We start from the raw sequence: 27,887 nt of genomic DNA, 5'->3' as shown, positions 1-27,887 counted from the left end.
GTAGCGGAGAGAAGAAGTGTAAAGTATATAGTAGAGTCTCATCTCTCTGTCACTCTTCCATATTCGAAATTGTGTACTAGTCACAGTTGTCTTTCGTTGGCGATGGAGCGTAAGCGATTAGCACGTTGGATACGCACCCTGAAATCAAGGCATTTTGCATTATAAAGCATTTATTACAAGGACTCAATCTCTAAACACCCATTAACATTGAAGTTGGAAAATTCAAATTACTGCAACAGGTAGGCTAGCATGAACATTTAAGCAAAATGGAAAAATGTTGAAAACTAGTTAGTGGCAGAGATGAATAGAAACGTAAAATGATACGTACAGAATGTGACGCGACGACGCAACCAGAAATTGTTTGTTACTTCACAATCACTTTTCTTCCATAGTTTTCTTTTATCAGAATCAATAATGCGTGTGATTCCGAGTAGAAATTATCTAAAATTCTGAGAACCCTAAGAACACATGACAGGTAAGCCAGTGGCTGTAATTTTAGATGTTATGATAAGTATTCCAGCGCTAGAGAGCTTTTTCCAATAATAGACACCCGGGGGGTGTGGCATCTATTAAGATAGTGCCGAGCAGGGGTCATTACATTAGATTAGAGAAATACTTTATGGATATGTGTATGTGGTATGTATATCAATAATAAGTATCACAATAAAATTATTGAAATCTTTATTTACAATCTTAAACATTTACATTACATAAGTGCAACTAGAAACCTGCAAGTTCACTGTCCAATTAAATACAATATCATTAGACGCATCTTACAGACTAGTCTATACTGAAGACTTATTGATTTCACAGATGAATAGACAGTAACACAACACTCATCACGTTCCCAATCGGCATATAACTTCATTAAGATTTATTTCATGTACTTGTAAAGTGTACTACATATCTGTCAACGGTAGATTATTCACAATTAATGTACACACCTAGTATATTGCAGCACACATTTTAATTCTAGAGAATTATAATTGAGGCTCAGTCAAATAGCATCTTATAATACAATGGTTCAGATTATTAATTACATTGAGTTGCACTGGACTTATCACATTAAATAAGAAAAAACAAATTCTGATTCATACTTTACGACCACACAGTTAGATTACTTTATACAAAAAGACTATAAAAATCATATTTGTTTGAGGCGGTTTCAGAAACCGCTGAGAAACTCCAGCTTTCGATGGAAGATGTTATTGCCATAGATTTTACTTGAACATCGATTTATTTTATCGAGCTCAAATATACCAAGTCAATGTCCAAGTGACAGGTTTAATCTCTTTTTTTTCGTCGCACTGACATTATAATAAATAACCCTATTATTACATGTTTCATCAAATCTACAAGAAATTACGCAATCAACCATGCCTATAAAAAGAATGTTTGAGTTCTTCAGTCGATGGCTTTCTCATAAATATTAATCATGACGAGAGAAACAAAATCAGAATCCTGGCACCAGACTTAGATCGACCGGGATATGGACCGTGATTACCTTTCGCATTGTAAACAATATATTTGTATATTATGTATTTGTCGAAAACAATACAAAAGGTAATCACGGTCCATATCCCGGTCGATTTAAGTTTAGTGAAACTAACCGTAAATCATTCAAAATTGTCAGAATCTTGGCAGTCACATTGAAGCTAAATCAAAGTGCGCGGACACGGCATACAAGTCTTTGCGTTGCGTTTTTCCATCGGCAAGACGACATTGATTATATATTTCGTATAAATGTTCCAGCTTCGCCTCACGCCATCAGCCTACGTTTCTTAGTTGAGGAAGCCCCGACACTGCGGCGCGCCGCACAGACAAGGGATCTTCTCGTCTTCGAGTGGGAACTTGTAGTCGTACGTGATTTCTTCGTCTACGCCGATCGGCTGCTTTGAGTAGATGACGATCTTTTTTTGAGACTCTATCGTTATTATCTTTGCGTAGCAATTGGGCTGGAAAGTAAAAGAGATGTTATAGCATATCGTAAAATTATCAAATTAAAGGATAATGTTACCATCAGACATATAGTAGCAACAAGATGCTGTAATGTGGTGTGATGTCGGCTATATTGTCAATTAGCAGCTGTACCAACGATCATTGCATTCATTGGTAATTTTTTTCAAATAAGAAAAGCATTAAATAAGAGAATAATATTTTGTGTTGTAAAATACAAGCTTTCAATTAATCCAGTACCTATAATCAAGTAACTATTAGTCAATTTTAAAATGAGAATGTCGCATTATTCACACATGCCAAAAATCGTAAACATTAACTTTGGATCGCATTAGAATAAAACTCTTTTTGCGATTTAGAATTTGATCTCTGGATTCGGTTGACGCCATAAGCTGCGTACAGAATCACAATGATAGAGCGTGACAGTATTCGGCATACGCCTTTAACATGAGACCTTGGCCCCACGGGCAGCAGGGAGACTCACGTTGCAGCTGTGGTTGATGAAGCGCGCCAGGTTGCCGCACTTGGTGGCGTCGATGATGGTGTCGAGGTCGATGCGGAACAGGTACGAGGAGCCGATGCCCGTGGCCTCGTAGTGCGCCTCGCGCACGTCCGCCACGATCGGCCGGATCATCTGCCCCACGTACTCGATCACCATCTCGTCCGCCGCTATCGGCTCCTGAAATAAGTACGGATCACGTTAGAGTATACATCGCCACCCATATACTAGGCTTTATGAAGAGTTTACGAAGAGCAAGAGGTCACCACACGTAGGCGTATGTATGCTTTATATTTGTAGAATAAAATCACTATCAAGCGTAACATCAAGGAACAGCCTCCGTCGCCAATCTATTATCTTAACCCCTAGATCGCCACACCCATCGTGGCGCACCATCGTGAACCTTGTCGGCATACACGGAGGTCGAGGGCTGTAGCCGCGCGCGGTAGTTTACGTTTACGGCGGTCAAAGGGTTAACCGTTCGTATGAATCATACTATCATAGGTACAGAAACAGGTGAAATGTCTGTAAAATTAAACCAACTACAGATTTTTGTTAAAAACTTCTCTAGTTTTAAAGTCAGTTAAAAATATAACCAATGTCAATGGTTAATCTATTGACAGTTAATTAAAAAATATCTAATCGGGTCAATGGTTACAACACTTCCGACGCTTGTTTGTGCTAACTCAATAAACATTTTTATTATATAAAAAAAACACGCCGTTATGGTGGACTACATGATGATAACAGACTACTAAAATCAAAACCATACCTGTGCGAATAATCCCCAGTCGTGGATACCAGACTTGGCGAATTTGAGCTGCTTCTTTCTGAATTTGAGCTGGTTGAACTTCAATAGATCCGAATCCGTGTCCGTACCTGTAGAAATAGTAAAACTATAAATACTTAAAACTTACATATTTGGGTAAAACTTGGATCGTAAGAAATTTAGTTAATTATGATGTGTAGCCCACAGGTATGGAACGCTCATTTGTTTCTTGATAAGAAAATGTATGGCGTAGTACTTTACAGTTAAAAAAATGACTATAATAGTATTTGCACACGGTGCAAGTAGTTCGTTAATGTTGATACTCGCGCAGGTCACATGCGTTGCATAAACAACGATGTATTCGAGCATGTAACAACGCTAGCCACGCACCCACGCACGTAAACGATGTTATTTACGCCACTGTTCACTGTAGCGAGCGAAACGAAAAATGACTTGCGAATATCATAAACGCTTTTTTGACATTTCGAAGTGCTGGGCATAGATAGGTCAAACAAGTTTTTAGTCAAAAAGTTAATTTCTGATCCAAGCTTTTATCGCCGAATGTTAGTTGACAAACTCATACTCATCGATACAATTCTAACGAACCCAACACACGATTAGGTTGCGTCGTGTTATCACAGAGTACCTGTCAATCATCAGATCAGCGCAATGGTACCATAATATTGCATAATCACCCAACTTACGTATGTGTGTGAAATTTTAGCTGAATCGAAAAATGGGAAGTGGGTCTAATTTACATAACATCCAAATACGCAGGTTAAATAAAAGCTTGTAAGTGGTGTAGTTACCGAAGGCGGTGAGCAGGCGGCGCTGGTTGGAGCGCGCCTCTCGGGCCTGCGTCTGCATCTTGCTGGCCTTCTTGTCGTCGGGCGGCGGCGGCGCTGCCGGCCGGGGTGGTACTTGTACTTGTATGAGGGGTGTAGTTACCGAAGGCGGTGAGCAGGCGGCGCTGGTTGGAGCGCGCCTCTCGGGACTGCGTCTGCATCTTGCTGCCCTTCTTGTCGTCGGGCGGCGGCGGCGCTGCCGGCCGGGGTGGTACTTGTACTTGTATGAGGGGTGTAGTTACCGAAGGCGGTGAGCAGGCGGCGCTGGTTGGAGCGCGCCTCTTGGGACTGCGTCTGCATCTTGCTGGCCTTCTTGTCGTCGGGCGGCGGCGGCGCTGCCGGCCGGGGTGGTACTTGTACTTGTATGAGGGGTGTAGTTACCGAAGGCGGTGAGCAGGCGGCGCTGGTTGGAGCGCGCCTCTTGGGACTGCGTCTGCATCTTGCTGGCCTTCTTGTCGTCGGGCGGCGGCGGCGCTGCCGGCCGGGGTGGTACTTGTACTTGTATGAGGGGTGTAGTTACCGAAGGCGGTGAGCAGGCGGCGCTGGTTGGAGCGCGCCTCTCGGGCCTGCGTCTGCATCTTGCTGGCCTTCTTGTCGTCGGGCGGCGGCGGCGCTGCCGGCCGGGGTGGTACTTGTACTTGTATGAGGGGTGTAGTTACCGAAGGCGGTGAGCAGGCGGCGCTGGTTGGAGCGCGCCTCTCGGGACTGCGTCTGCATCTTGCTGGCCTTCTTGTCGTCGGGCGGCGGCGGCGCTGCCGGCCGGGGTGGTACTTGTACTTGTATGAGGGGTGTAGTTACCGAAGGCGGTGAGCAGGCGGCGCTGGTTGGAGCGCGCCTCTCGGGACTGCGTCTGCATCTTGCTGGCCTTCTTGTCGTCGGGCGGCGGCGGCGCTGCCGGCCGGGGTGGTACTTGTACTTGTATGAGGGGTGTAGTTACCGAAGGCGGTGAGCAGGCGGCGCTGGTTGGAGCGCGCCTCTCGGGACTGCGTCTGCATCTTGCTGGCCTTCTTGTCGTCGGGCGGCGGCGGCGCTGCCGGCCGGGGTGGTACTTGTACTTGTATGAGGGGTGTAGTTACCGAAGGCGGTGAGCAGGCGGCGCTGGTTGGAGCGCGCCTCTCGGGCCTGCGTCTGCATCTTGCTGGCCTTCTTGTCGTCGGGCGGCGGCGGCGCTGCCGGCCGGGGTGGTACTTGTACTTGTATGAGGGGTGTAGTTACCGAAGGCGGTGAGCAGGCGGCGCTGGTTGGAGCGCGCCTCTCGGGACTGCGTCTGCATCTTGCTGGCCTTCTTGTCGTCGGGCGGCGGCGGCGCTGCCGGCCGGGGTGGTACTTGTACTTGTATGAGGGGTGTAGTTACCGAAGGCGGTGAGCAGGCGGCGCTGGTTGGAGCGCGCCTCTCGGGACTGCGTCTGCATCTTGCTGGCCTTCTTGTCGTCGGGCGGCGGCGGCGCTGCCGGCCGGGGTGGTACTTGTACTTGTATGAGGGGTGTAGTTACCGAAGGCGGTGAGCAGGCGGCGCTGGTTGGAGCGCGCCTCTCGGGACTGCGTCTGCATCTTGCTGGCCTTCTTGTCGTCGGGCGGCGGCGGCGCTGCCGGCCGGGGTGGTACTTGTACTTGTATGAGGGGTGTAGTTACCGAAGGCGGTGAGCAGGCGGCGCTGGTTGGAGCGCGCCTCTCGGGACTGCGTCTGCATCTTGCTGGCCTTCTTGTCGTCGGGCGGCGGCGGCGCGGCGCGGCCGTGGTGGTACTTGTACTTGGCCTTCAGCCGCGCGTCCATCTTGTAGTAGCCCTCCGTGCGCGCCGACCCGGACGAGTGCCCCTTAACATATTTCACAATAACGTCACAGATCATTTGTCACGGAAATATAAGGTAGGTTATCCGAATCGGCCGATGGGATAGGTCGATTTTTTATTAAGAACCAAAATAATAGAGATGTCAATTTATTCGTAAGAAACTACGAGGCTCAATTGAAAGAGAAAAAAATTGCATAAAATCCTTGACTTCTTGCCGAGTTTTCGAATAATTTTGACACCTCAGACCCTAATCTGATAAACAAAGCCGTTTGTTTCTTTTATGGACAGGCGCCTAAAGCGCGCACCAGAGCACCTATCATGATAATAATAAGGTTCAAATTTATGTAACAGCTCATTCTGAGATAACGAATTTGAGCAATATAGGACGGTTGGTCGCCCTCGTGGGGCGTGTTAGATGAGCTTAGAAAATTTAAACCATATAAATAAAACGGTAAAATTTATTTTTAAACGAGTTTGTTTCCGTTCAGTCAGCAGTAGCATTGGTAACCACTGCACAAAAGAAACAAAAACTTGTTAAACAGATTTGGGTCTAAGGCGTAAAAATCATTTGAGAAAATTCATACTATACACAGATTACTATTACGTGCAGTGTGAAAACGATGGAAAATGTCGCATTTTCATCTTTTTGTTCAAATCTCCACTGTCAATTATCCTTCCTATTTCTTATAGTTTCTTGTTCGACTTTCCCCTCTGTGGAGCACTCGCTCGAGGTTCAGAAAGCTACCTGCAGGTCCTCGTAGATGTTAGTGTGCCGCTTGGACTTCTTCTTGGGCGGGCTGTAGCACACGTCGGTGGGCGGGTGGTCCACCCAGTGCGTGTCGTTCAGCCAGTAGCCCTGCGCGTCCTCCGCTAGCAATGCCTTGAAACAAAAAAGATTGATGCCTTGATGAAAAAGAACACAAAACTTAATTTAATTTCTATCGTAAAGTATTGGAAGAAAACATTTTTGACACTAGTCAATCGCGCTATATAACGCCAGCACGTAAAGGTTAGTGTAACATTATGGCTATGTTGTTGGTTGTTGCCAAAGTTTGTCCCACAACATTCACGTCAGCATACCTCATAGGCCCGCTTGACTCTTGCACGTCCTCGGTGCTTCGAGTCAAGTAATTAAATATACCTTGACTGTACATCCACCCGCATTACCGCCAAGATGTCGCGCGGCTTACACGTCACGTTGGACACCACCGTGTGTAAGAGATCACCGCGAGTATCAATCGTTGTGTCCCACTCCCACAACATACCTCGTACGCCCGCTTGAGGTACTGCACGTCCTCGCGGTCGATGCCGCGCGTGAGGAACTCGTACATGACCTGCATCTCCGCCATGATGTCGCGCGGCTTGAACGTCACATCGGACACCACCGCATGTGAGAGATCATCCCGAGTATCGAGTCTAAAACATGTTAAAAGTTGAGATTAGATGTGACCAAGAGAAAATATGACTATTTTCTCTCTAATAATAATGAAGCAATTATTTCTTAACGTAAATTTTATTACTATATATTATATTACTTAATTGTAGGAAGCTAGGAAATAATTCTGACCAGGACAAAGGCTTTATTGATTTTTCTGTGGCTCATCCGATTATGGGAAAGTGAAATTTGCTCAACGAAATTTAATTGTGGATAATGATCTCAGAATTAGTAAGTGGAAATTAAGTTTGGCAATTTCTCTAACCTTTTTTAAGGCATAATCTATATTGTAGGGTAAAAATAACTTCATCTTTTTGTGTATTTTTTTTGGTTGTGTAGCATTTTTAGGAATATAAAGTGGCAATGAAGCAAGATTGTCAAATAGAATAATTCATAGACAAAGTAACAGGTACTAACTTGTTTTGTATTTCGGCTAGCTTCTTAGTCTCGTGTTTCCTCTTGTAGGGCCTCTTGGTCTCCTTCCTGGGCTTGGTCGCGTCGAGCGGCGGCGACGACGCCTCCGGCTCCGCCATCCACGTGTAACCTGTGCGACAGCAGCACTTCGTTACATTACAGTAATCGTAAAATTGCATGTTTTACCAGTAGATTTCGTGGAAGCGATCTTTGCATCGATTTGAATAGAACAAAGTGATGGAGTGTCATTATAGACGTCATATTTTCATATAATTGTTTGTAGCGGGTCGTAAAAGGGCCGGATGATAAAAGCAACGGTTTTATCGATTAAGGTTTTTTTACGAAATTTTTGGTCTGCGACATTTACGTTTACTGTTCAACACACATAAGGTATTCATTTCACATACAATGAATTATGTACTCGGCAGAAATGTCAGTAAAGCAGAAGTAAAGTAAAGCTGACCGTGGTCATGCTGCAGATGGTTGTTGGTGTGGTCGAGGTCGGGCGGCGGGCGGCAGTACGAGTGGTCGAGCGCCACCTGCGACGCCTGCGACGCCTGCGACGCCTGCGACACCGGCGAGGACGATGGCGATGACAATGCCTGCAAATACACATCAATGATTAATAGACGATTTTTTAAATTTTTCAATTGCTTATCAAAATTCTTTAGGCCTGCCTCCAGAAAATATCAGAGCGACGTCATGCACTGCGGTAATCGTGATAGATCATCTAGTGTTTTAACGCGTCGTGGAAGCAAGAGATCTACTAGAAATACTTCATCAAAACAATGATCAAGTCCATGCATTTTTGACTTTACATAAGCATTATACCTGACCGGGTTAGTTAGGTGCCCGGTCCCAAGATAAATCTTTTACTTCTTGCCTTTAAACCATCTGGGCCGTCAATATCACGTCCAGAGTACCATGTGATGTGGATTCGATTCTACCTATTTTAATCTTAAAAATTACAGAACAATTTAAAAAGTAAATACCTCTTTAATCCCGTTGACGCTGACGGCCGACTCCGTGTTGCTCTCGCTGACGGACAACCTCTCCACCCTGTCCACTCTCTGAACTCTCTCCACCCTCTCGACTCCGTCCGCCTTCTCCCTCTCTCTCTTCTCCATCTTCTTTCCCTTTCTCTCCTTGCGCTCACGCTTTCGCCGCGCCTGCAGGTTCTCCTCCTCGGACGTGATCTCGCCGTCTTCGATCTCCTGTTTCTTTTCTGGGCTTTTGCGATGGTTCTTGATTGGACTGCTGCGGGAGTCTTCGGATTTGCATTCGGGTTTGCTGTTAAATTTATATAAAAAAAAACCATATTTTATTTTAATACGACGTTTTGTTTTACATAGACGCCTAAAAATATATACAAACTTGCTTACTTACCTGTAGGCCTAGCACACGATTGGCGCAACAGTATCTCGTGGCGAGATAGACTACCCGTGTTTTTCTAACTATGTTAATTAATGCGGGACGGGTAGGCCTACAGCCGCGCTAGCACATGATTGGCGCGACAGTATCTCGCGGCGAGATAAACTACCCGTCTTTTTCTATGTTAATTAATGCGGGACGGGTAGTCTATCTGGCTGCGAGATACTGTCGTGCCAATCATGTGCTAGCCCGGGTGACTCGTCCGAAGAGCTCCCGTTAACACTGTTTCTCCCGAGGTGTGGACGAGATCTTTATACCTAAGGATATATTAGCCAACAACCAAGGAAGCACACATTCTATGTGGTATCTTTATCGTGCGTGATGGAAACAATTCAGTGATGAGCCGATGCAGTGCTGATCTGTGACCATACTCTTATAAAGCGGCAGCAACTTCTCTTCAAACATACCAGTCGGACAATTCGGTGCTAAGATGGTGATGGTTTTTTTAAGAGTTAAGGTAGGGTTAGGTTAACCCAATTGTATTAGGTAACACCCAACGTCGTCAATGTAAAGCGTACAGACCTGGTGTCGGGCGGCTTGTCGGGCGGCCGCTGGTCCGTCTCCATCTTCTTGCGCTGCTCCTCCAGGAACTCGCGCTCGATCTCTTCCATGTACTGTGTGTTTCGCCGTCGCTTCTCCTAAAAATAATATACAGAAATTAGTGTTCTGTTTACACTGAAAAAAATATGATCTATCGAGCACACATTTAAGTGATTTTCATTAAGATTTACCGCTTTATACAATATCAACAAATGTTTGAAAAACAGTAAAATACAAAACAGTAACGTTAACTGTTGATAACTGAACATTTTTAAGTATTGAAAACTTAGGAATTGAAAACTAGCTACTCAAAACGGTAATATTTACAGTCTTTTCGGAACAGTAAATTTTACTGTTTTGTTCGATAGGCTCATATGGAACTGTTTAAAGCATTGAACGTTAATGCAATTTCAATTGTTTTAAATGGTTTTTTCTCAGTGTAGATGCAGTCTCTGCTGTTTTACAAGACCGTGCTGCTGTGTGAGTCACATTCGTGCGAGATCGATGTGTAACAGTGTTGGAGTAAATTTTTATTGTGTATCCGTTTGTGCTCTTCCAGTTTTCAAATGTATATTTCTTCGATTTTATCATCATTTGAAAGACTATGTTTAACTATTGCACGTTGAAAGCGGCATTCCGAAAATTCATCGCATCGACAGTCAGATTCGCAGTTTCATAAATGAAATACTATTTAACGATTAACGATGACAGTGATAGGTCTCCCTCCCTGGAGGCCGGTGAGGCTGGTGCGAGGCCGGGCGCCGTACCTGGTACTCGCGCTCCTCGTCGGAGTCGGAGTAGACGCGGTCGAGCAGCGTGTCGCGCGGCTCCTGCTCGGGCGACAGGATGGGCGAGCCCAGCCGCTCGTCGTCCGCTTGCACGTCGGGTATGGGGGTTTTCTCTACAAACACAAATATAACATCATTAGAGCTCAGAATATTCATTGGTTAAGAGATGGCAAAAGTATTAGTTATAAACTCGGAGATTTAAAGGTTAGGAGGAGAGTCACTACAACAAAACTGTATTTTCATAATATGCCGATTTCCTCGAGCCTCGTGAGTGCATCAAACCCAGTAAGTGGCGTTCGAATCCCGGTAAGGGCATTTATTAGCGTGTTTATCACAAATATTCGTTCCTGAGTTATGGATTTCTATGTACATAAGTATTTATATATATATACGATACGATATTAATTATATATATTGTTGTCTAGTACCCATATCCAAACTACAGCCGTTACTAAGCTAACTGTGGGACTAGGTCGATTTGTGTAAGATTGTCCAATATTTATTTATTTATGTGTGTGTGCGAAGTCGGCTTGTTATGGAGTCACAGCTTCGTCCTAGCGACCCTATCGCTATCTGTCTATTAGAAACCGCCTCCATGTATTTTGATTTCGACGTCGTTTGAACAAAGTGTCTCTAGATTTTCATGATATTTATAGTTGTTTTATACAGTCTTAAGAACCTCTATTAAACGATAGAAAATAACAAACAATAAAAAGATTGACTTTTCATAAAAATAGATCCAAGCCGAGGCTACAGGTATAGTTGTGCCGTTCTGTAGGCTTAGCACAAGAGCGGCGCGACGGTATCTTGCCCACGAGCTAGACTACCCGTCTTTTTCTAACTGTATTAATTAAAGACGGACGGGTAATCTATCTCGCCCGCCAGATTTGTCGCGCCAATCATGTGCTAGCCCGGCTGAACGACACAGCTATAGCTACAGGATTACAGGATACACAGACGATTTAAAGAACACTAGTCACAGTAAAGGGAAATGAACAGTAAGATACCTCGTCTTCTCTGCTTCTCTTCCTCGCTGTCCGACGATGAAGAATAAACTCTCCGAAGCCGCTCCTTGTTGGACACAACCTTGAACTAGACAAACATTTTGATTTAATAAGGGCGTCACTACAACAGCGCGAAGATGCAATTATACGTTTTAAGAATCCTCAATATGCAATTGCATAATATCTATCTTTTATGCCGCATTTATATTCAGCCGAATTGAGCAGGGAAATACACAATATGGGTAAAACAGACAGCCCCATGTGCAGAGCGTGCATGGAAAAAGAGGAAACAACTAAACACATTCTCCTAGACTGCAAACAGGTAGAAGTATACAGGAACAAATACCTAGGGACTCCGTGCACACTAAGGGCTCATTTACACGGCGCGCGAACTCGAATGAGATTTTAGTTACATCGCGGACTATTGAGGTTACATCCAATTCAGCTGACCGATCAAATACCGCAATGTAATGAAGGTCGCATGCGAGTTCTCGCACCGTCTAAATAAGCCCTTAAGGAGGCAGTTAGCAACCTGAAAGCCTTGCTAGGCTTCGTGGAGGAGCTGGGGTGGTTAGAGTAACATTACCTCGATTTCACGCAAAATAAGCACAATGGTTGTCGATTTGCGGAAAATGCCCAGAAGCACTAACTAACTAACTGAGCAAGGAAATGGGCAGCACGAGTGTGTAAATATGCCACTGCCATTGCCACTCGCGCTGGCCGGCGTTCCCCAAAACAGCGGTTTTTTGTGACAGACAAAGGACCGGCAACGCGAGCGGCAGTGTGTGTTACATTCTACTCCGTCGCTCAGTCGGTACTCGCCGAGCGGAGCAATACGGAGGAGATAGGGCAGTATGTAAACACACTCATGCTCGATTGTGCTGCAGCAGTATTTAGGGAAATATTGCCGGCAGTGGCAAGAGCTGGGTGTAAATGTAGTATTATACAATCGTGTCATAATAAAGAGGTTTTCAAACAAGTACGAGATTTAAAAAGCAATAATATACAATACTCTTTCCACGAGACAAGCTCCATAATGAAACATATTAGGAAAAAATATTGAAAAAGAGGCTCATTTAAATTTTTTGTTTGTTTGGTTTTGTCCTGTCGTCCGCGGTGATATGTGATTTGGTCAAATTCATTATATATGGGTGAATTGCTAAACAAAAATGCACGTAGTTAAGAACCAGTAATTAGTTTTAAGTTCATTGATTCCATTGTGATACATGGACAGCTCCTGAACTATGTATTTTTTTTTTGCAATTGGTGAATAACTACATGTAGTTCACTAAAGTGTTTTGTAATGAAATGCAGTCATTCTATTTTAGTAAAAAGTATACGGTATGGTTTACGAAGTATTAATTCAATAATTAAAGTCGACGAATATGAATGCACTTCTTTCAGGTAATACTCACGTTAACCTCCGCCTCGTCGAGGTCCGAGTCGTCGTCGCTGTCGGAGTAGAGGCGCGGCGCGGGCCCCTTGGTCTCCGGCTCCGCCTCCGACGCCGACGATGTTGATGACCGAGACGAAGATGACGATGAGGATCTGCGAAATACATGTTCGTATAAGTTTCATATCATTTTGCCTCAGAGTTTGCAATTGTAACAATGACATGCTTCCGTAGCACGGGGCCAGTGTCCTCAACTCCTGCATAATGTACTATTATTTATGTATGAATGAAGCGTGCTTAGATCCTATTCGTATAGCATCCGACCACGCTAACTTTCCATGCCTAGTGCTACGTCAAATACGCTTCATGCAGAATTTGTATACGCATTGTTAGTGCTACAATGTGCAAACTTAGCGTGGTCGGAGACTAGCAGGTAAACAATGTAATAACCTGGACGAGCTGCTCGACTGCCGCCGCCGACGGGACAGGTACGAGCCCTGCGTGCGCGCTCTGGGGCTGGCAGGTAGCTCTTTCTCCTCGTCCGAGTTCTGCACCATCTCCTCCTGTAAGTGTACTCGGTGGTAGCAAAGTCTCACGCCATGTTATGGTTTAATATTAGGTATTCTGATTGAAATAAATCATTCAAAATGGATATTATGTCGTGGCTAGATCGAATTGATCATTTCATGATGTGGCAATCATTTGATGAAATGATGATCGGCCTAACCTAACCTAGGTATTTCATGAAGTGATCAAAATCTAAGATATATTCTTCAGTCGAATGAGTCTTAGTTCTAAGGAATTCCCTGGCTATAACTGATTTACCTAGTCGCTCAACCTCTCCTGTCCTCATCCGTGACGACGCGTGAGGGCATCCTTCCGCTTGGCAACTTGGGGATGGCGGCGCGCAGCCCGAGCCCCATGCCCGCGGAGTACCCTTGATACTTCATATATTTTTCTAACTAGGCACGCGGTTTCAAGCCAGTAAGAGGAGGGGTAAGGTGAACAAACCTGGTCGCTCAACCTCTTGGAAGAGTCCTCGTCCATGACGACGGGCGAGGGTATCTTGCGCTTGCGGCGGAAGCTGGGCATCTTGGGGATGGTGGCGCGCAGCCCGAGCCCGATGCCCGCGGTGTACCCGCCCAGCTCCAGGGCGATGTCGCGCGACTCCATTAATGACTTTATCGAGTCTAGCGTGTCTTCCTTCTTGTTTGAGATATCCTGAAATTAGTCAAGTTTTAATCGCAATTTTTGAACTTTTAACTACTTAATATCGCCTCTTACAGGCCTAACAACTCAGCCATCTTGTACTGAAGCACATATTCCATCGCCTGGCCCTGCTCGTCCCTCTACAGCTCCAAACTCTTTTGGCTAATGTTATTTCAATAACAAATTAAATAATAAAATAACCAGCCCATTAGCTTACTTATAGCATCCTCCTTGGGAAAACCAGGTGGTCTTCCTACTCTGGAAGTCGTTCTGCTGTACTGTGTTATTGAAATATCAACCTAAACACGTTGTAATAAAGCTCATATTCCATCATCTTACTTGTAAGGGTTGCGCGGCATCCTCCTTCTTGGGCGCCTGCCGGGTCTTCCTGCTCTGCTCGTCCCACCACTGCTCGAAGCTCTTGAAGGCGGTGCTCTCGATCATCTTCTTGTTGAAGTCCTTCTTTAGGATCGCCTTCAGCTCCGTGGTGACTCGCTCGATCACGGAGTTTATTGTGGGGAAGTACGGGTTGTCTAACTCTTGCTGCAAGGAAGAATAGAAATGTCGTTTTAGATCGAAGGTCATCACTAGTGATGGCAAGTAAAAATGTAAACTGTAATACTGCTTATAACCATGGAAGAAATTGTATACTATATGCTTATACTAGAGAAATTTGACCGGTGCCGCTTGAACCCAGGTGGCCTATAGTTCGATTTTTTTTTCATTAGAAAAAAGGTAAACAATCTTGCCATGTCTTTTTATTAAAATACGCTTTTTAAAAATCAGAAACTATTACTTATTAAAGCCAATACTAATACTTATGTAACTATTACTTATGAATTATCGTATATGATTTATGATTGTTACATTTTTGCCATGACTTATTTGTGTTTTTCAATAAAAAGAAACATCAAAATCGCTTTCTTTCTTTCTAACGCTAAAAATGGATAATAGGAGCTGTAACGTCAGGCGTAAAGTATAAAGACACCAGTTCATTCCCAGCCATAGATATTGGAGATCTTGGCCACCGTTTCTTTCGCATATTTTTAGTTTGTACTACGGCTATTTTTACCAGAGTATATATATTTTCGTTACCTTAAGTCGATTGATAAGCCGCATGACACGGGGATTCGTCGATTACTTAGTATGTATACGGATATATGGCATACCAAAGTAATGATGTCAAACAACAATATTATAAATATTATTTGCTGATTCGCGAAAAGGAAGTTATATGATCATTTAATTTCAAATGAATAATTAGACATGAATGAATCGGCTATTGACTGGTAACCCGGCGGAGGTTTACCTGCGCGGGCGGCTGGTCCACGAAGGGCTGGTAGGGCTGCGCCAGCAGCGGCGGCCCGGCGAACGGCGCGCCGTACGGCAGCGGCAGCTCGCCCGCGTAGCCCGGCGGGGGGTACGCTGCACACATACGACATTACTTTGCATGGAGATATGCCGCGCTCGCTCCACTGCCTGACCGTTACAATAAATAATAGTACTACCGTACAGAAATGACAATTCCTACAAAACCGAAGTTTGACAGCGATTCAGGGACATATTTCTTATGTGTGCCACTATCCCTTTCGGCCATTTAGGTTTGTTAAAATTCAAGTCATTACCTTATCTGTGGTCGGGCACGTATGGGGACGTCAAGTTGTGCCAACCCTAATAATTATTCGGAGCAATGCTGAGCCGAAAGGAGGACAGTCGCCCCACTGGCCAGACACACGGATGCTCTTTCATAGTGTTTCAAATTTCTATTTACCGGCAAAATGCTTTGGCAGTGCTAGTCATAATTTCACTAAAAAAAACCCAGAAAATTGACCACAACTTAAAAAGATTTGACTGGCTATCAGCCAAAGTTTAGTGAACCACGAAATCTACCCTACCTTAGGAAGGTAGCAGAACCTGTTATTGTACTACTGATATAATGGTATAAACATAAAACCGTTGCAGCGGGAATATTTAATAGGATTTCTCGCTTGTACTCTTATCAATCCTGATATCTATTGTTTTTATGTCTTTCCAATATTGTTAGTAAGCAGTGCACGGTACCTGTGGGCGGCCACATGGGCTGGTAGTACTGCGGCTGCGCGGGCGCCGCGGGGTAGAAGTAGGCCTCCGCCGGCACCTGCTCCTCGATCTTGGCCTCTGTCGATGACAGTGACGACAGGGACATCTACAGCAATAACATGGTGCAATTAAGGCTAAAGTTGCAAAGCAGTTTCGGTGATATATTTAACTTTAAAAGAATGAATTCACATTTTAAGAGTAATTATATAATCTTAAACACATACTTTGTCTAGCACTAGAGATTAAATTAGGCATTCGTTTTGGTTGTTGTTTTTAGCTTTTAATTTTTTTTAATGAGAAAGAACTGTTTTAAGTGAATATCGTTCTGTACAGATCCAGCTAAATAAATAGCGAATATTGTTATGAATTGGTTATTGTGGACTTAATTTAACTTTTCAAGTTTAGAGCGCGTCATCCAAAAATATTCCTAACGCCACTAGCAACAAGGTCTTACCTGGTCGTCGTCCAAGTTATCCTGGCTCGGAGGCGCGGCGGGGGAGCGTCGAGGCTCCTCGCCAGTTAACAGCTCGTCCTCTGATGATGAAATGTCGGAGCCTATTTTGTCCATCGCTGGAAACTTTTTACGTTCTGCTTCTCTTGCTTTCTAAAATTTTAATAATGGAAATAAGTCGTTGGTGTCCTTTACAACTATACTCGTATTTAGCAAATTTTTGAGTTTTTATGTGTACAAATTTTGGAGGTTGAAAATTTCACAGATATTTGTGTAGCTATTTATTGTGAAAGTGATGATTAAGGTATCCAAGGCTGCCGATGATGGTTAAAATAAATAATCATCAGTAAAATGCAATTAACTTGTCGTATTATTAAATTAATATAATGGTGTCTGAATGATTACTAGGTGCTAACTTATCACTAATAAAGTTTTTAAATAACTTTTTAATGAGTAACGCGAACATGTTCTCATAAAATTGGGTTAATTATTTTAATCTTTTTTATTGTATGTGTTCGTTAAGGGACCTTTTCAATGGTAGACTTGAGGCATTCGAGGTAGAAGTCCCTCTGCAGGAAAGGGGACGGCGTCGTGGAGAGGGGCTCCGGGTCCTGTTCCTTGTTCTGGTTAAATGAAACTATGCTCCCTCGGTCTTCACTGCCGGAACCTGACAAACATTTTAGCCAAATTTACTATGCAGACAAAACAAGCTGGGCTGGCAAAGGGGCTGTGATTGAAAGAGAGATGGCATAACTCTGACATCAGTTCTTGATGTTGTTGATTTAAATACTGTACATCAGTGATGGACATTTTCATGGAGCCAGCCGTCCGCATCCAGCAGGGTGGTTTTCTGTACATTACCAAATAAACAAACCTTCGTCGTCGGATGGCGGTTGAGGTGCATCAAGGTCCGGCACAGGCGGGAGATGGTCGTCTTCTTCTTCTGAGGATATGCCGAGGGATAGAAACGGCGGAGCCAGCCCGCCGCCGCCGCCGCCCTTTAGCAGCAGTGCTATTCTGTACATACAAACATCAGTGACAACAATCGGATGTTGTTCTTTTATGTTTCCCAGTGATAACACGTGAGAATTTTTTCCCATTTAGGTCCCACTGGAGGCTATCAGGCGGACAAAACATTAGCATTTGACAATCTATCCGGCGAAATCGTCCAAAAACCGGCAGAATCTGTCGATTTCTGACAACCAAGAGGGCAGATCGGAATGAGTTGGACTGGCCAGGGTGCTTAGCCAACGTGCCAATCGTTAAAGCTCCGTAGCGTAGCTTAGTCGTCTCTCTCCATCACTCTTCCATATAAGTGCGACAGTGACATTTGCGTTTCGTTCGCTGCGGAGCGGTAACGATTGGCAGATTAGCTACGCACCCAGGTCCGCACAAAACTCATCACCGCTGCCGAAAACAGTACTTGGAATACCGGACTTTGGCGGAGCTTCGAACGGGAGAAACTGGTGCTCAGTATTGATTTATTGAAGCATCGATGCAAGGATTCAGTGGCGCTACTCGCAATCGCAACGTAGTATTTTATAGTTAAAATTGCGACTGATAAAATGTTTGGTGACTCCGCGCTCTTCATAAATACTTTACAATGCGGTGTCTGTTCACTCTGTGGTGTCTATGCTAATATCAAAAATATAGTTACCTAGTATCGAGATCAACATTCTTGGGCTCGTCGGCCGGCGGCGGCGGCTTCTCGGGCTCGGCGCCCGCCTCTGCCGGCGGCCGCGGCTCCGGCGCCGGCGCCTCCGCCTCCTACACGCACTTTGGATTTTATTATGACATTAAAGATTTGGACCTTGGGGACTGGGAATAAAGTCGATATTGGATTCGCTTCTAGTAGCCAACAACATAATGAGCTTAATCCGTTGAACCTTTTGTGAACTGGGAATAAAGTTGACATTGCAATGGCTTTGGTAGTGTAAGAAATCACAATGGACCGTAGTTCTGTAAAGCGTCGAACTTTTTATTTTTGTCAAAATGACTTATATCATAACTCAGAGGGTTTGGTCGCTTTTTGCATTGATAAAAACATTGAGTTGGTCGTTTTCTGCAGGAGGGTACCAAAACCGAATTTATTTTTAATTACCTACTTGTGATGGTTGTGATTTCCCTCAATATGACGAGTTCGGAGTGGTTTAACTTACTGTGTTATTTTATTTTAATGTTCAATTTTACATAAATAAGGGTGATTTTCGTGCGAATGTCATGCAAATCATGCGATGAGATGCGTGCATGCAGTGGAAAGGATACATTGGACAACTTACCTACCATATTTACATACATACATTGCTATGGTAAAATACATATGCATAGCGTGTCGCAGTGCGTAAATACAAAATCTTTTTGGAAGAACCATGAAAAAAACGATAATTGTAGTTTAACCTTTTTTTTTTACAAAAAAAATTAAAATGTCGTTTCTCTCCTGGATCATCTATATATATATATAAAATATCTAAATAAGAACATTGATTTATATATTTATTATAAACTCAATGATACTACAATATAGCTGAACTACCAAGCTACAATGTGGTACAGTTCCTACACCGACTAGCTACAATGTGCGATAAATCGAAGAATACAAAAATCAATACTACATAAATTACCAGTACAGTACCAAGTTATATACAGCCCACGGTATCAGTCGTTTTTTAAAGTCTCCAGGATCAGTGACTACAAATTGTGAGAAAACTAGCCAACACCGTACTATAGCTATACCTACTAATGCATGAATTGCCACTTTATTTTTTCAAGTTCAATTATGAATTAAATATTATTAATAATTGAACTTTTTAAAATATTCTTAGTTTGACTTTTGCCTTTGACTCAACAAACATAAATAATATACATTGGTTTGTCCTTGTGTTAAACCTAAACTATAATGTATGTATATGAAGCTATTGATTCTGAAGATATAATATAATAAGTTTATAATTTCAAAAGAATTACTGCAACCAACTGCGACGGAAGGAATAAACAGAATAAGTCTATCAAGTCTTCTCATTAAACAGGTAATTTTAAACGTTTTTAACTTAAGTGATTAAGGTCAAAGTCATGAGTCCTGATATCGTGGCAATAATGTAGCGCTAGCATAACCAATCACTACAATGGAGCAATCACGGCAGCGTGTCGTCCAGTGCAAGCATCCAGCAGTCGCAGAGATAAATGTACAGTGCCTTTTGCGGTTTGCTAATCGGTGTCGGTGGCGGGTCAATGACCTTGGGTCGGTCGGGCGCCGGCGCGGGCGAGTCGCGCGCCGCCGCGGGCGTGGCCGGCGCCGCCCACACCGGCGTCGGCGTCGGCGTCGCCGTCGGCGTGGCGCCCGCGCCCGAGCGCCGCTCCAACTTACACACACATACAATTATGCACGGTCCACTGCGACCGAACTGACGACCGGGCTTCTCTTCCACACTAGTATCGTCGTAGCAACAGAGAAAAAGATAGCAATAAACCCGGCCGTCAGTTTAGTTAGGTCACGTCTTGCTAGCGTCGAGCGAATTGGAACCTATTTTAATTAATTACATTTCATATTTAAATGGCAAACATGCCACTGCGCCGCAAACTTAGTGCTCGCGTAATGATTTGCATTGCCATTGAAATATAAAATGTAACTACCTTATAATAAAGTTAAAATACCGTTCACTCTGATAGTGAGATACACACCAACTGTCGTTTTATGTGCATCGCAAATTAGAATCTATATGAAAATCCTGACATTTTGTGAGATGATCTTGACACTTTCGTCGAAAGCCTTTCGTCTCAACTTTAAGGTGAGGTAAAAATAATATATAAAAAAACCATACCATTCGAATTAATTTCAAATCTAAATGTCAGAAAATCAAAGGAAACCAAAAAAAACACGTAAACCAAGGTTTGATTTTAAAATGTACTGAAACGTTGATCACAGACATTCTCCAATCCTTTGGTTTGATTGTTCCCAAATGCTTTATGAATGTTGAAATAACAATTTTTATGCAATGATGGAGGATGAGATCAATGAAAATTATTAGTAAAAAATATCACACTCTAAAAGACCTTATGGGCGTATAATGGCATTTTTTTAAGCACACAAGTATTAGTAAAAATAAATTGATGATGTAAACCGATGATGTATAGAATACAAAAAAATATTGCGTTGGTGGAAAACAAATGATGTTCGATGAGCTGTATTGCCACTAAGGTGATTAAGGTATACTTGCGTCAAGTATATTTTTACCGCAATACACACTTATGTTATTTTTTAGTTTACGAAATTATCTTTAAAGTAATAAAAATAAACGTTATAGTTTTTAACAAGTTTTCTATCACTGTTCTTACCTTTCCTTGCGAGTCCTGTAACAGTGACATTTTGTACCATTAATAAAGATCAAAGCGCAGAATTATAAATGTGTGCTCAGTACGCCATTCTGTAACGAACGCGTAAACATTCTAATCTAGAATTGTACGTGTTGTTTTTGCCTTGATCTTTGTATTAATAGTACAATAGCGTCATAAACTTCTGTACATTTTTTCACTTTATTTCATCGGAATACGGAAAAAGTGTGTCTATGATCAAAGAAATATGTTATTCAAAACTATTAGGTTATTTCTTGAAATAAATAAATTCTAATTATTTCAGATTTTCACCAAAAAAGACGATAATCTTGACGGTTCCAGAAATGCATAGAAAACTACAGCTTTTTTGTCAAATTTGTATAAAATATGGCATATGCAGAAATTGATTATGTGTATGAGTTGGTTGTCTGTGAATAACGTGTATGTGTAACTCACGTGCGGATGCGGGTGCGCGGGCGGGTGGCGCCAGTCGCCCCACCACATGGCGGAGCCGCCGGGCGTGGCGCCCGCGCCGTACCCGTAGCCGTAGCTGTAACAACCGTCCTGTTAGGCCGCTTGGACACGTCCGGTGTTTTCGCCGGACAACCGACCGTGTTACGCGACTACGTCCAGTTTTGTATGTGGCTACCGACAGTTACACCCAAGAAAACAAGACATCGTCGCCGAACACGAACAATTGGGTGCTGGACACATATTGAATATTATGGCAACATTTTGCTAAATGGATAGCAAAATGAGCCATCCATTATAAAAATGTGGAATTTAAAAAGACATATTGAGATTTACAAAAAATACCACGCTTCACAGTCTCAACTAATTTTTTCTAAGTTTCAAAAAGAAAATGGCACCATTCAATTCTTTACATTTTATTGAAAAATAAATTGTATGACAACTATATACATACACGCAATATTTCAGAGTCAAAATAGAATTTTTTTGATCTTCCATACATTTAGTACAGACTAATGTAATGTGACGTTACATTATAATATCATTTTGTTAGTATATCAATCGTCGAGTGCGAGCGTCAGACTTTAACTCTCATTTCTGACCTTTGTGTTGCTTAAATGCCATGAGTCTTATATAGACATTTGATCCTCAGGAAAATCAAGATCGATTGACATTATTTACAAAAAACTATTAAGTAGCCAATCGTCCGGTGCCAATACCGTACGTATACAAGCCGCCTATAGGGTAGACTGGGTATGGTTGTAACAATTTCACTTTGTTGGAATATTATTGAAAGGGTTACCTCTGCTGGTAGTAAGGGTCGTATGCCTGCGGCGCGGGCGTGAAGCTGACGTCAGTAGCGGCATGACTCGAAGCCGCATACGAACTATCCGTGGCCTCGCTTGTGCTGCGGGAGTAGCGATCCCGGTGTCTGCCAGTAAACATACTCTCATTACAATTTTTAAATAAAAACGAGTGATAAATGCCTCGACTCAGGAGAGAATCCGCTCTACCAACCAGTGTTGACCGAACGTTAATTACAATTGAAAATATTGAACATTTACCATTACAAATTAAACGTAAACTGTAATCGTCCGTTACGGTTCGATTTGTAATGATTAATTTTCAATATTTTCAATTCTAATGAATGTTCGGCCAACACTGCTACCAACTGAGCTACTGAAACTCACCCGTTTACGGCGAATATTTCATCTTTGTAATCTTGTATCGCTTTTATAATTATCTGTCGTTTAACAAACGGCAAGCCATTCAGAGGCACATGCAGGAATTGCAGGACATCTACTTTAGCAATTTGGTTTTGTTAGACTTTTATGATGTTGTAAAAACGAGTGGAGAATTTGTCTCTCTCTATCAAGTGGTACCAGAGACAAATGCTTCCTATTGTCTTTGTTCCATCATAAACGCAACCAATATTCTGCTGTTTACAAGGCAGCATTCTTTCCACCAATTCTACCTAATTTAGAGGCAACTAATTTACTTATTGAAGCAAATATAATCAAGAAAAATAATACTTTACACATCACATACTACCTATAATATTTTTCACGCGTTACAAGCAAAATCAATATCGCAAGAGAATCATAAAATAATACCTTCTTCTACATTTCCTCCTGCAACGTCGGCTTGCGAAAAAGAAAATAATTTTCATTTCAGAAACATAATTTATTTTTCATTAACACATGACAAGTGACTTAACAAATGAATTTTACCGCATCTACCATAACAATTTCAACAACAATGTCGTAAATCTTAGAAATAAATTGAAAGTGGAATAATTCACTGTCTCTGGCGAGATTCGAATTCGATCACTAGTCACGAGAGTCGAATCTCCGACGAGACAGCGAATTTTTCTACTTTTCATTTATTTCTAAGCTTTGCGGTATCGTTTGCAGACGTTTGTGATTATTACAAAATTAATTCGAAGTCGTAAATACTAACATGAAAAACACTAAAATATATGTCTAGGTCTGGAGTAAATGATTATAATTAAAGAAAGTTGACCGAAAATTACTCATGCAAAAATAGGTATGTGTAGATATTTAGCTATCTGTCTACACACATTTTTTAATGATTTATTTACTGCCAACTTTCAACAATGTCTAATTGTCTATACATTTGAATACCAATACATTTTCATGAATGTGTAGGATTTTAAATATAAATTCATTGGGTGTGTGCGCCACAGTGGCGGCTGATGAAGGCCATCGCCATCGCTTTTAGTTCCAACATCAACACTTCACTCATAGCCAATAAGATAACAAACTGCAAACAGTATACGAATATTGACATACCTGTCTCTATCTCTGTCTCGGTCCCGATCGCGATCTCTATCCCTGTCCCGCTCGCCCCTGCTGCGGTGTCGGTGGCGATGCTCATGCCTCTCATCATCAGACCACCGCTGGTTGCTGTCACTATGCTCTGTCTCTTTCCGTGGAAATGGGTCGTTCATGTGGTCAACCTGGATTTTTTGGTAAAAATGTTTTGGTATGCCGAATGATGGATAATAAATAATAATATGTTACATACTATATGTTGATTGAATAATAACTTGAATGCCCATACAACCCTTGCGACAACTGGTGAAAGCTAATTGTAGAAGGATTTTATTTACATATACAACGAGAGAGAGAAGCTGAAGGGGCCTAAAAATAACTTAATTTTTTTGTCGATTGGTTTTATTTTTATTGTTTGGGTCAAAATTATTTTTCTTGTCTTGTTTTTTGTCCTAAAAAATGTGACAGAGTGTAACTTTTTGTATAAGATGAAATTTAGTTTTTAATTTTTCTCATGTTAAATGTAATATGTAATCTACAGCTAAAAAGACATGCAACAGCAGTCGTCTTTTTTTTATTTTTTTGATAAAATAAAGAAATACAAGCATAACAAACTTGTCCAAAACAAGACAACTAAAAGAATACTGACCCGTTTATTGAAAAACGAAAGAATACATTTTGGAGTATATTTGAAATTATTAATGTTATTATTGCAAAAAACTACTTAGTTTAGTTTAGTTTCTTTATTGGTAAAAAAAAAAATTTTATATACAGTTGCTATTAGATACTAGTAAAAACTACTTTGCATTCAGATTTAGTTTTTTAAGGACCATTTTTGGTCGACATTTTGAGATTTGCCTTGCCCCATTGAAAGAAAATTCACTCTATCAAGAATATGATGACCATGTGACTAAAAATTGCACTACCTTGTCAGTAAGCTTGGTATCTTCTAACCGCTTACTTAGAGCTGGATCAACCTTTGCTATCCTCGCATCCTCAAGTGGAGGATGCACTAGCACTACTGGCTGAGGCTTCTTCTCCATTGTCTTGTCTTCAAACATCTCCTGACATCGCTTGCCAAATGGATCATGGAATACATCCAATACCTGCAGGTAACAAATTTTGTGTAAAATTAAACAGGATAAAATTAAAGTAACAACTAAACTTATATGTATATTGTATAGAAACTAAAAATATAAAAATTACATGTAAGAGGTTAAATTGTTGAATCTTATACTTGGCAGTTTATGTGAGCGTAGTTATGCCAAAAGTGACCAGCTCTATTTTTTTAACAATGCAGAAAGCAACCAAATTCAATAAGTTAAGGTTGACAAAAAAATGAAGTTGGGTGCTTTCTGCAAGATGAAACCTATAAAAAATAAAAATAAATAAAATACTTTTATTTCAGACAGAGTCCATATACATCTTAAAATTACAACTACCAATAAAATAAAATAATATCACAATTAGAAATCAGACCACAAATAATTACTATTATTTTACACAATTTTTTTATATACTATTTACACATAAATATCCATTAATAATCAATATCATTTTTATTAAGTTGGGTCATGCAACAATGGTTTACATATGCGCAGTCGAACCTGCTCGCAATCATTGTCAGAATGCTGTTGGAGCTGCCCCTCACCCGGCGCACCAGGGAGGCGAGCGCTTCCGCATGGTGACATGGAAGCAGTCTACCCTGGCTGTCGCAAACATCCCTGATGCGCTGCAGTATCGAGACAACCTCATCAGCACTCTGAATCGCAGAGCATTGTGCTGTTTCTGGGTATAATCACTCCACAGGCTGCTGGCATAAAAAGCTATACAATAGGCCCTGAACAGGGTAACCTTGGCCTCAGCGGAACAATGTAAAAACCTGCGGTCGATCATATTACCCCGTACAGATGCTCGATATCGTCTTTAAGGTCAGAAGTTACCCGATGTCCGAGATATTTAAACTGGCAAACTAGTTTTAGCAGTGTACCATTTAGTTTAATTGGAGGGATATCAGGCAGGCATTTGTTTCTCACCTTAAAAACCATGCACTGACTTTTACTCACCATTATATACTAGGCTGTGACTCCAGCATACCTCTCGCAAATTCCTAGTAGTCTTTCAAGGCCACACGCAGAGGCACTCAGCAAGACCATGTCGTCTGCATAGCTAAGTTATTGACACATATTCCGTCAATATAGCAGCCGTCATGGACACTGCTGAGCTCCTCGACAAGTGTGTTGATGTACAGGTTGAAAACCTTCAGCAAGGTCTTAGGTTTTTCGATTTTTTCCACATAATTTATCAAGCAAATATAGGTATATGCAGTAAAATACCATACCTGACCCATAACTGATCTTCCACTATACTTCTCAATGCATATCTTAGAATGTTTAACATCTTGGAAGACAATTCTAGCAAATCCTAGATGCCTGTTTGTGACAGGGTGGTAAAATATAGTTAATTCCTCATAAGGCCCAACTTTATTCATCATGTCTGAGAGGAACACTTTGTCAATATTGTCATTTAAATTGGCTAGAGTAACTTCAAGTTGGGGAGGTGTCCCAACGTAATTTTTGTCTATCTTAAACCTGCAACAAAGTAATTTATAAATATTTTAGCCATTTGTACTGAAAAGTGTTATAAGCATGATGGCACTACACCAGTATAAGTTTAATTCATCAGTATTTAGTTATTTATTTGTTTAATCTTTATTGCACACAAGAAAAACTTATCATAAAAAAGGTAGATCTTAAGTTAAAATTAACCGTTTATTTATTTATAGCAAGAATTAAATAGTTTCAAATATTTTTTTATGATTAATTAAGGTATCGGTATATACTCTGGCACAGCCACTTTATCAGTAGAAAAAGGTAGCTAGTTTAAAAAATGTAGTTGCGAAGGGTTGATCCTTCATAGAAAATTTGCTGCAGTTGGGAGTGTTTCAGTAGTTTCAAAACCCATATTCCAAATAGCTTGTATGAGGTTCTACTATAACATTTTACACACACGTTTAAAAATTCCCGCTATAGACAAGTGTCAAAATATTGGTTAGGTTGGTAGCACTGTCACTGAAACTATAATAAAAACAAAGGAGAAAAAGCCACCAAAATCACTATTTTCTCACAAAAAATGCATTTTTAATGAATGTTTTATACATCATTTATAGCTTTACACATTTAAAAAACCCATAAACATGCATTAGAAATCAAATGGTAAGTGTTTTAGCAACTAAAAGCCAGCAAGGTTTGGTACTAATCAGAATACCAATTTTCATATTTTTAATTGAAAATATTACTGCAGATATATAAGTTGAAGAGAATAATTATGACTAATGCTTATTTATAAAGGATCCCTTTTGGTGGTGTCTAGTTGGTACATCAGAATATTACTGGTTACCCCGATATTGTATAAGTAAGAAAATATTTGTATACCTAGGGACTGGTAAATCAGCTGGTTCTAATCTGTTCCATATCCTTGAAAGCTGGGACCGAGGGTCTCGGCACTGCACAGGCGGATATGTGGTGTCCCCAGGGACAGTTCCATCATATCTGTACAATTTTGTTGCTCCTTTCATAAGAAATGGGTCCATGAGCAACTTATAATTTTTAGGTGCTTTATGGAGCACAGCATTGTGCCCTGGAGTTTTATGCTCCATTCCTCCATTCATCCTGAAAGATAAAATAACAAATATGTTTAATGTAACATAACCTCAACATTTCACAAGAATTACTTCAGTAAACACAAAAGTTCCCTTCAAAAACTGACTGAAGCTGGCAGGATCTGAAACAAGTCGCAATAATCAAGAAAAAACATTAATTATTCTAATAAACAAACCTGAAATGTTGAAAAAACAATAAGTTAGAAAAATATATTATATCTCGTTTTTTGTCCAAAGCGGACAACGCGACGTACTCGCATCTTAGTCTTATTGAAAACCAATCTTGCCTTTTTTGATGAACGTATTTAAAACCCAATATTCACTAAACTAATGCAATAATATCGAATTAAAAAATAATTTTCTACAGCAAGCTCTCTCCATGGTGACGGCCACTTTGGAGCTGTGTATGTATGCGTATATACAGTTATAAATAAATATCGAATTAATTCCGTATAAATTAAATTGTTTTCCTATATCGATATAATAGTTCCGTTATCAAAATAAACGTAGTTTAATATTTAATTAATG

General features: G+C 41.5%; 1 protein-coding gene across 2 annotated transcripts; it reads right to left on the bottom strand.

Moving 5' to 3' along the window:
* Positions 1 to 664: 664 nt before the first annotated feature.
* LOC133529193 (histone-lysine N-methyltransferase SETD1) lies at positions 665 to 27,816 on the bottom strand. Of its 2 annotated transcripts, XM_061866849.1 has the most exons (30): positions 27,536 to 27,816; positions 27,133 to 27,369; positions 26,040 to 26,289; positions 24,625 to 24,804; positions 23,717 to 23,883; positions 23,018 to 23,047; positions 22,207 to 22,335; positions 21,390 to 21,483; positions 18,262 to 18,371; positions 17,479 to 17,621; positions 17,132 to 17,271; positions 16,608 to 16,757; positions 16,136 to 16,259; positions 15,384 to 15,499; positions 14,414 to 14,617; positions 13,877 to 14,086; positions 13,316 to 13,428; positions 12,888 to 13,020; positions 11,476 to 11,560; positions 10,448 to 10,581; positions 9,663 to 9,778; positions 8,702 to 8,999; positions 8,173 to 8,311; positions 7,713 to 7,839; positions 7,126 to 7,276; positions 6,606 to 6,740; positions 5,702 to 5,885; positions 3,228 to 3,334; positions 2,441 to 2,635; positions 665 to 1,955 (listed from the first exon to the last, which is right to left on the bottom strand). In XM_061866849.1, the coding sequence occupies exons 2-30, from the start codon at positions 27,366 to 27,368 to the stop codon at positions 1,782 to 1,784; spliced, it is 4,374 nt and encodes a 1,457-aa protein (XP_061722833.1). In that variant the 5' UTR covers position 27,369; positions 27,536 to 27,816; the 3' UTR covers positions 665 to 1,781. The 2 variants fall into 2 exon arrangements, with proteins under 2 accessions (XP_061722833.1, XP_061722832.1); XM_061866848.1 differs by lacking the exons at positions 665 to 1,955; positions 2,441 to 2,635; positions 3,228 to 3,334; positions 23,018 to 23,047 and having other exon boundaries at positions 4,515 to 5,885.
* Positions 27,817 to 27,887: the final 71 nt, after the last annotated feature.

Source organism: Cydia pomonella, chromosome 20 (genome assembly GCF_033807575.1).
Source record: "Cydia pomonella isolate Wapato2018A chromosome 20, ilCydPomo1, whole genome shotgun sequence".
NCBI lineage: Eukaryota > Metazoa > Arthropoda > Insecta > Lepidoptera > Tortricidae > Cydia > Cydia pomonella.
This window is presented reverse-complemented; position numbering and strand designations above follow the sequence as displayed.